The following is a 10000-nucleotide window of genomic DNA, read 5'->3' as shown; positions in this document are numbered from 1 at the left end:
GGACTTCTACCTGACAGTAGAAGCATGGGACAGTGGGACCCCGCCCCTCAATGCGGCTACCATGGTAACCATAGAGCTCATGGACGTCAACGACAACGCTCCCGTCTTCAGCCAGGGCATCTACAATGTCCTGGTCAGCGAGGACGCCAATATCGGACAGACAATAACCAGGGTACACCTTTTATACTTTATATACAGCAAATTATATACATATTTTTATCAGTACTGTAAATGCTAGGAAATACATGTGGCAAGTAAGATTTTCTTTGGGGAATATTAAGCAGAAGTACATTTTAATTGGAATTTCAAGTATATCAAATACGTAAATGTATAGGAGCACTTGACACCCATTTTCAACCTTCCTCATTATAATTGATCCTCAGTCATTCTAAGATGGCGCAATTTCCATCTACTCAATCTGTGTCTCAGAAACCTGCCTACCAGTGGCAGTGACATCATTGATTGGGATCTCCCTCCTTCCCCCTTCTCACTCTTGCTCTCTCTCCCTCAGCTTGCGCTGAGTGAGCTCAGGTCTGGCACACAACCTACCTCCCTCCCTCTCTCTCCCTCTTTCTCCATTTTCTCCCTCTCTCTCCCCCTCTCTCCCTCTCTCTCCCTCCCTCTCTCTCCCTCTCTCCCCCTCTCTCCCTCTCTCTCCCTCTCTCTCCCAAAGCCCCCTCCCCCCCTCACTCTCTTACTCACTGACTCTCTCTCGCTGATTGAGCTGATGATGACGTCTCAATTCAATTCAATTCAAAGGAGCTTTATTGGCATAAGAAAACATACGTTTACATTGCCAAAGCAAGTGTCAAAATATAATTTAAGAAAATGTAAGAAAATAATGGGGAAATTATGTACAGTTTGAGGGGGTGGTACAGCATTGTGTTAAACAGAGCTATGTCACATTGCGACGTTATATACATGTTATATACAGGGTATAATAGCAGCAATCTTTTGCAGTCACTTTTTGGACTATTAGCAGCATTTTTCCCAAAACGATTGAAATAGTATACAAAAAAGCCTCAGATTTAAAATGTGTTTAAAGGTAGCATTTCTGTTTATATGTGCAGTAGGTCTATGTCATCAGTCCACTCGGCACAGATAGTGCAGGAAACTCAATGGTAGTCCTTAGTAGTCTCACACAACAGAAACCACCAAACCGGTGCCTAACAACGGCGAGTTGCTTACTGTACGCGTTTTGCATACTGTCTGCTGCTGTCAGGCATATCCTGTCCATATATGGGCGTAGTAGCCGATTTGCATTTCCTCTCCATACATGGGCATATCATATGCCGATTTGCACTGATGTCGGGCATCTCCAGTCCATATATGGGCATATCTGCATGCCCGCCACAGACCCACTGACATCACCCACCACTACTTCAACTTTATATGGTAGTAGGAGAGTGTCGGTGGAGTAGAGCAGCTACTGTACTAGCACAGCAGAGGGTCTGACAGACAACATGATGGCTGATACCATAGCAACGAGGAGGATTGTCTCCAAGCCCCAGAACTTAAATGACGCGTATGGACCGCCGAGCAATTTTCTAGAGGTCGAGGTGAGCAACCCGGAGACGGTAGGGATCGGCTGGGACAAATTCACTACGTATGAAATCAGGCTGAAGACCAACCTGCCCATATTCAAGCTGAAGAAGTCCCGTGTACAGAGGCGATACAGTGACTTTGAGTGGCTCAGAGCAGAGCTGAAGAGAGAGAGTAGGGTTGTGATCCCCCCTCTCCCTGGCAAAGCACTGGTCCGTCAGCTCCCATTCCGAGGAGATGATGGAATATTTGACGCCTCTTTCATCGAGGAGCGGCGACGAGGCCTGGAGCAGTTTCTCAGCAAAGTGGCCAGTCACCCTCTAGTCCAGAGCGAAGGTTGCCTGCACATCTTTCTACAGTACGAATTTGTAGACAAGAACTACACCCCGTCCAAAGTTAAACACGTCTAAAAGTAACACGATGGCTTTGTTTGGCCTGATATGGATTGGCTAAGCCCAGCTCAAAGCTCTTTCTCAAATGCAAAGAATTCCTCTGAATTCCTCTGTGGGTGGCATAAAAGTGATCACTAAAGTGAGCCGATTTCAAAAAAAGCAAAAATAGCTGCTCTACAAGCTCACATCACAACGCATCGCAATGCGACGCGTTGGGGGCTTGTAGATCAGCGATTTTTTTTAAAAGAAAAAAAAACATTCCCTAAAATTTTCACCTGTAATCATTTTAATTTTAAAGTGATTAATGTATAAACGGTCACAGAAAGAAAACAAGTTTCTTTAAGTGAGATTAATCTGATGGTGCAGGAGATATGAATAGAAGACCAGAGTTTTTAGGTTAAAGAAATGGGTGGCAATTACCATTCCCTGAATGACGCCCCTGGTGGTTGGCAACAGGTGGCCCACGGGCCAGAACCAGCCCTGCAGAAATAATATCTGACCCGGCAAACCCGGCTTTTTTTCATTTTTCATTTTGCAATATCAGACGAACAGTCCCACTTAAAGTAATAATAATAATAATGGATTTAATTTATAATGCACTTCACATTTGTGAAAATCTCAAAGTGCTACAATAAGCATTTGCATAAAAACAATCATCACACCACTATAAAAGATCTAAGAAACTGAAACAAATCATTTAAAAGATGAGAGCATAAAGGTAAAACCAGTGTAGCAAAGAAATGCTAGTATACAGTCAGTCAGTACACTATAGTTATAGCTACTAGGGATGATACACAATGTAAGTTTGAAGTCGATCTGTCAGACGATTCTCGAGATATGCGTACAGACGCACAGACATGCACGCACAGACATGCAACTCCCTCCTTGCTGGTGCTCCGGCATCTGCCATCAGACCTCTGGAGCTTGTTCAGAAAGCTGCGGCTCGTCTGGTGTTCAACCGCCCCAAGTTCTCCCACACAACTATCCTTCTCCGTTCTCTACACTGGCTCCCCGTAGCGGCTCGCATTCAGTTTAAAACCCTGGTGCTAGCCTATAGGGCAGTGAAAGGAACAGCTCCTTCTTACCTCCGGGCTATGGTCGATGCTTACACCCCTGCCCGACCACTTCGGTCTGCCACCTCGGGGCGACTGACTGCCTCGTCACTCAAGGGTCCTTCTGGTCGATCGACACGGTCACGACTTTTTTCTGTTCTGGCCCCACAGTGGTGGAATGAACTTCCCACTGATGTCAGGACAGCAGAGTCACTGCCCATCTTTCGCCGCAGGCTGAAAACCCACGTCTTCAGGAAACACTACCCTTCCTCTTTGCCTGACCTACTTGTTGTTAACTAGTTGTACGAACTCTTGTTTTATTGTTGTATTGTTTTATTGGATCTTGTTTAGTCGATACACTTATTTGTTTTAGCTCGTGCTCATTTGATTTTGCTATTTTGTCTCATCTGTTTAAGAAAGTAGGTAGCTGATATATTGCACTTTTACCTTAGCGCTAGGTATACTCTTGGTTGCTTGTTTTTGCAGGATATGCACTTAAGACTTCTGGTGATTAGTAGTTTCGTTCCCTACCTATATGTATGTTGAATGCACTTATTGTAAGTCGCTTTGGATAAAAGCGTCTGCTAAATGACTGTAATGTAATGTATTTATGGTTAGATAGATGAGAGAATCTATCCCCACCTTTGATTGAATGATTGAATACTTTATTAACAGTTTGCCAAAAAAAGGCTTGGTGGCACAGATTTATACAAAAGAATGCTCAAAGAATAACCCAGATAAGCCCTCAGGGCTTGTTTAAGGTCCTTTGTATTCAATTAATCGAGACATTTAAAGACAAACAATAATATACAGTAGAATCAAATACCACCGAAGTGGAAAAAGCGGCACTCCAAAATAAAGGATGCAAGACTGGCTCAGACACACATTCTCATTTATTGGGAACGCTCACGCGTTTCGGATTCAGCCTTCCTCAGAGCAGATTTCAAAAGTGATAATGGACCCCTCTTTTAAGCATACACATCATCATCCCCACCTGTGTAGGGGGGAGGTTCTTGCTTGGCAATTGTTGATAAGTTGATCAGTTACACCATATCACAGTCACAATCAAATTAGCAGTTCACAATATCAGTACACAAAATCACAGATCATGAAGAAATCTTTTTTTTCCTTTTTTAGACATAAAATAATAATGATAATAATAATAACCTTATTTATATAGCGCCTTTCAAAAATCAGTTAAAAAGTGCTTTACAATAACAATAGTTAATATACAATACAAATCAGAAATTAATTGCATAAAATTGCATAACAAAAAGCTATGCGATAGAGGAGAGTTTTTAGAAGAGATTTTGAAAGAGGACACTGAATTTGCCTGCCTGAGGTCCCCAGGCAGTGAGTTCCACAGCCAAGGGGCCTGAACGGCAAAAGCCTGGTTGCCCTTTGTGACAAGGCAAGACTTTGGTACCATCAATAAGGCCCTGCTGGATGATCTCAGGCGGCCTGGCTTAAAAGGAGTTAAAAGATCACAGATATACGCAGGAGCCTGACCATTTAGGCCTTTAAAAACAAGCAGACATCACATTATACATCATGGTTTAAATCATGTAAATGGCACAGAATGACCACATCAGGGACTCAAAACGCATCAGAAAGACTTTAAACACAACTAAAAATAGACCTCAGAAACTCCAATAAGATTAACAGTGCACATTCTTTGTTTATAAGAAGGGTGTTGTAGGAGAAATCATCATTTAAGCCCTGTGGTTGCATGGTGTTGAGTTGATAAATCCAGAGCATTTCCCTCTGAGATAACAATTTGGGGAGGTTAGCCCCTCTAGGGGTAGTAACTTGTTCAACCCCTACAAAGCGCAGAGATGAGGGTGAACCATGATTTGCCTCAAGGTAGTGTTTAGCCATGGCATATTCAATGTTACCTGTGCATAAAGTCTTTCCTCCTTTCCATCCTTTATTTTGGAGTGCCGCTTTTTCCACTTTGGTGGTATTTGATTCAAGTTATATTTATAGCTGAGCACCCACTGCCTAAACAAACAAAAAAGTTCTGGTGATAAGCTTAGACTCTTTACTTTTTACAGGGGCACAGGGGTCAGTTACAATTTGCAGCCACCTGTAGGAGTGTTTTGAAGGAGGGTAAGGAGTTACACCTGAAGAATGCTTATTATGATCTTATCCATGTTGAGAGTGAATACCAGGCACAGACAATGTGGTGCTGCACGTCATGAATAAAGTCAGTGGGCAGCACCTGGTGTCCACCGATCCTGCTGCTGTGCATATAACCTGTTGTCAGTGCTTCAATCTTGTGCTTTCATGCCTCTGTCTTGGGTGGAAAGGTCACTTTGAAGGTGCCATGCTTCATTTGGTGGTGCAGTCTAATATTATGATCGATGATTTTTATTATGATTCATAGATGGCAACGTTGTCCTGAGTTGTCTCTTCTTCTTTTTTTCATGTGATCATACCCTGCATAGGAGCTGTCTTCAATTTGTCTTCAAGTTATATGTGATCACTTGTGGCATTTGTGGCCAGTAATCAGAATAATTTGTAAACTTGCAGCTTGCAATTTAATATCTAGGTTATACTCCAGACACTAGAATTCAACATATTTAATGTCCCTGTATTTCATTACATCTTTCAAAGAATTGCAGAACAGAATAGAAATACTACAATATTACAGCTCCCCCCCCCCCACACACACACACACACATACCAAAAAACAAACAAAAACTAAAAAAACTTCATATAGTAGATAATCATTCTTAGAAATAATACTGTATATATTGTTTTTCTTTTTCATATCTGACTCTTTGACTCTTTGTGCGTTACTAGCTGTTGGCAGAGGACCTGGACAGCCAGGTGAACGGTCGAATCACCTACTCCATCCTGAAGGGTGACCGAACCAACCAGTTCTGGATCGACCCGGTCACTGGCCTCCTCAACGTGAATAAACGCCTTGACCGGGAGCTGGTAAGGATGCTTCTTTAAGTGTCTCATCAACAATCGATAGTCATTTTCTGGTTCATGAGCACGGCTGAAGCAGACAGATGCCAGCGGGTCCTCTCAAGGTTACCAGTGAAGTGTTGCCATTATGCATGTATGCCACCGTTCCTCAATCCTGGTCTATGCGGACTCAGTACTTACCTCTAGTAATGCTACTAGCCTACTAGAAAATTCATTGCAGTCTGTTGTCCAACAGGGACCTGGGGCAGTAAGGTGAATTCTGTTAAAGAGCATTTCAACCTTTTCCAACCTTAGCTTCATATAATAATGCTTATATTAAGATGATGAATACCACTTCTGTTTCAGAGGTGGGCTGTGGATAGTTCAGAAACCTGCCTAGGCAGGCACTAGGCAGGTCATTCAAAACGTTTTTTTCTTAATCGACGCAATAACAGCGGCTTCTATTTCAGCATGCTAACTTTCCTGGAAGAGAAAGGCTGTTGTTTCCGTTAGCTTGGAATCCTTATCGATGATGTAATTGGTTGGCAAGTTTCTGAACTGTCCAAAGTCCACCACACAGTCAGAGCGAGTAGACAGAAATGGTTCCATTATTATAATGAGCATTAGTGAGCACTGAGGACCATTTATTATCTCTGCCAGGCCGGATGGCTGGGGGTTGGGATTATGTTTTCACCCCCATGAGTCTGTAAAGGCCCCTGCATGCTACCAAATGAGGTGATCACCCTATCACCTAAAAGGTGATAGGGTGATCTCCTCATTTGGTAGCATGCAGGGGCCTTTAGTCTATCTATCTGTCTGTTTGTTTGTCTGTCCATCCGACAGTCTGTGAGCAGCTAATCTTCAGGACTGCTTGACCGAACGGCACGAAACTATGCATGCACACTTCCAGTAGGCCAACTGAGAACCTCCACCCCAAATGTTTCAAATTGCGCTCATGGGGGCGCTATAACAACCCACTTACAGTTATGGCCTATAACTCTTGAACCATATCTATATATACAATTGAGAAAAGTCAGCACTTCCTGTCCCCCACTGAAGCCACCCCTATCTATATATACAAACCCCCCCTGGACAGGAAGTGAGGTCAGACAACACACTCCATATTTGGGCATAGCTCCATTGGGAACATCTCCTATTATGGCTTTATATATTATAGAGACTAACAAACACAAAGCACCGCGCAGCGGATAGGGGGGAGGGGCGCGCAGCGCCCCGACCCTCTAGTGTCATACAATAAAGAAAAACCCGAAGGCACTGTGGTAGACTGCTTCAAGAGGCTTCAGTGTGGAGAGTGAAGCATGCATATACAGCACATCCCCATAGTCAAATTATTACAGATTGAATAATAGTCTTTCTTTTCATTGTCGTTCTGGACAACTGGATATCGATATGCCCATATATGGACTTATCTGTCAGATCTGCGGTTCTGGACAACAGCAGTTCCGAACAACTCGGCGGCGGGCACCGCACTCACTTGAATCCTTGCCAATGCGCTCGCCGAGTTTGACGTCGGTGTGTCCCATATGCACATCACCATATAATTATGTGCATAGTGGTCGGATCCTTGGCTCTGGACAACCAGACTTATATTTGGGCGTATCGTGCTTGTTTATGGTTTTGTCTGAGTCATAGTGACTTGCCTATATGGCCGTGACTTGGCCGTGGTCCGCTGGCCGGACGGTTAGCCGGCCCTCCCAGTAGCCAACCAACTGTAATTTAGGTTGAAGATGAGGTTGAAAATTAGTGAAGTGCTCCTTTAGCTTTTACAATGAATACAAAACCAGCACTGCTGAGTCCCCAAGGACCATGGTTTAATAGCTCTGTTATGCTCTATCAGACTTGCTCTCCTTGTATTGGTTTGTAAGATATTGATCTCGGCAATTGGCCTGTGGACTTTATTGCCACCTTGATGATCCTGCTCCACTCTTGGTTGTGGCTGTGTGTCCTCAACTGATCTGCATCAGACGTCACCGTATTTTATGAGCCTTATTGGCCTTTGATATACCTCATTGGGTTTTATAGTATCTATTTTACAGCACTGCCAGCTCAGTGGCCTTGCGGATAGTTGAGATTGGGAGGTCGGGGTTCAATCCCCGGCCTGGTCATACCAAAGACAATAAAAATGGAACCCAATACCTCCCTGCTTGGCACTCAGCATCAAGGGTTGGATTGGGGGTAAGTCCCTGCGACATACTAGCGCCATGTCCAGCGTGTGTACTGTATACACCATGGCTGGGGAAACAGGAGATAGGCTCCTGCCCTATGGTCCACATGGCTCGGGAAGGCTATTTACTTATACAGCACTGCTAATACTATTGAGTAGAACAGAGTACTATTACTGTCACTTTACCGGCATGGACATTTAATAGTTTGTTCTTTTGTTTGTTTTACAAACAAAGGGGTCCCCTCTTTTTGTGCTTCTTCCCTATGTTTCTTCCTTTTTTTTTAGGGTCTAAGGACAGGCGAGTTTTTGTTTCCTTTGTTAAATGTGGGGCTGTAATGCCCTTTGAGATGGTGACAGTGATTAAGGAACTCAAACTCAACTAAATTAAAATTGTGTTGAGCTGATTGAGGTGATTTGAGTTGTGCTGATCTCCCTGTAGGTTTCCAGGTACTCTCTGTCAGTGCAGGCGTTTGACAGTGGATCTCCTGCCATGTCTTCCACTGTCACCGTTAACATCAACATCTCTGATGTCAATGACAACCCGCCTGTCTTCACACCTCCAAACTCCACAGCCATAATTCAGGTACGAGTGATTGTGTGTTTTCTGTTGTGCGCTTGCGTGTGTGTGTGTGTGTGTGTGTGTGTGTGTGTGTGTGTGTGTGTGTGTGTGTGTGTGTGTGTGTGTGTGTGTGTGTGTGTGTGTGTGTGCGTGCGTGCGTGCGTGCGTGCGTGCGTGCGTGCGTGCGTGCGTGCGTGCGTGCGTGCGTGCGTGCGTGCGTGCGTGCGTGCGTGCGTGCGTGCGTGCGTGCGTGCGTGCGTGCGTGCGTGCGTGCGTGCGAACATAGAGTGCTGTTATGCATGTTTCTGCACATGGTTATCCCAACTCTTTTCTCCCCATACCCTCAGCTAAACCAGCCTGCTGGTTCCAATCTCCTGAAGCTGTCCGTCAGTGATATTGACTCCTCCAGAAACGGCCCTCCATTTGAGTTCCGCATCGTGTCTGGTAATGAGGGGAGATACGTCTCCCTGGACCAGATGGGGAATCTGAGGTCTAACAGGGTGCTTGGTCCAGAAGGCCCCAGGGAGTTTAACTTGGAAGTACAGGTAAGGTGTTTTTTGGTCTATTATGAGTATTCATGCCTTTTCTCACTACCACCTGGCTCTCACTACCACTTGAACCCTTCCCTATTCTGGGGGTGAACATTTTCTGAAAATAGGACCAAACCAAAGAGATTTGTTATAGAAGGGGGAAAATAGAGCGGACCTAGTATAGAGCTATGGGGGACACTGGTCAACTAAGTGTTTGTTCATTGACAGGAGTCTCCATCTCTCTCCAGCTCTTTATTAAACAGAAAATGCATTTTCAGGTCGGGAAATGTTATCCAATCAGGATAGAGAACTCAAACAGGATACAGATTAAACAAGTGAAATTGGAAGTGATGACGCAAAGAAATGAGCAGATAAAATTGGAACTGGAACACTATAAAAATGAAGCTTATAAATGGGTACTCTCTCCTGATGCTCAGGGTGGGATTGTCGGGTCTCTTCTCTACATGTAAAGTGTCTTGAGACAACTTGTTGTGATTTGACACTTTAATAAAATTGAATTGAATTGAATTGAATTGATTGGCTGAAATTTTGCAACCCACCTGAAAATGTATTTTCTGTTTATTAAAGAGCTGGAGAGATGGGAAGACTTTTAATGTACAAACACTCTATACTATCAGAATATAGTTATTTAACCTTAGTTTTAACAAAAAACTTCACTCACCCTACCTTAAGGGGATTGGAACCATTAACATGGACTACCACTGCCCTCTGCTGGCATAATGGATATAAAGTATTTTAATCGCAAATACATCCTTCTGTATCTGTATGTGTGGCTTGACTTCATATACTATAGCTATATATCT

General features: G+C 43.8%; 3 protein-coding genes across 3 annotated transcripts in view; all 3 read left to right on the top strand.

Annotated features, from left to right (window-relative positions):
* fat3b (FAT atypical cadherin 3b) overlaps positions 1-10000 on the top strand; it is a gene marked incomplete at both ends in the record, with an annotated part of 129326 nt that overhangs the window by 89922 nt on the left and 29404 nt on the right. Inside the window, 4 exons of the mRNA XM_080435956.1 lie at positions 1-172; positions 5792-5929; positions 8527-8670; positions 8994-9191. The exon at positions 1-172 is cut by the window's left edge and continues 43 nt beyond it. Coding sequence (XP_080292082.1) covers positions 1-172; positions 5792-5929; positions 8527-8670; positions 8994-9191 — 652 coding nt within the window. The remainder of the gene's footprint in view (positions 173-5791; positions 5930-8526; positions 8671-8993; positions 9192-10000) is intronic.
* Positions 1-10000, top strand: part of LOC308090276 (transcription regulator protein BACH1-like) — a 221101-nt gene that overhangs the window by 199041 nt on the left and 12060 nt on the right. The window lies entirely within an intron of this gene.
* LOC308090052 (sorting nexin-3-like) lies at positions 1467-1952 on the top strand (the record flags this gene model as incomplete). Its single annotated transcript, XM_080435084.1, has 1 exon — positions 1467-1952. One exon carries the CDS (start codon positions 1467-1469, stop codon positions 1950-1952), a length of 486 nt encoding a protein of 161 aa, XP_080291210.1.

This window comes from Gymnoscopelus braueri (genome assembly GCF_963280865.1).
Source record: "Gymnoscopelus braueri genome assembly, chromosome: 8".
Taxonomy (NCBI): domain Eukaryota; kingdom Metazoa; phylum Chordata; class Actinopteri; order Myctophiformes; family Myctophidae; genus Gymnoscopelus; species Gymnoscopelus braueri.
This window is presented reverse-complemented; position numbering and strand designations above follow the sequence as displayed.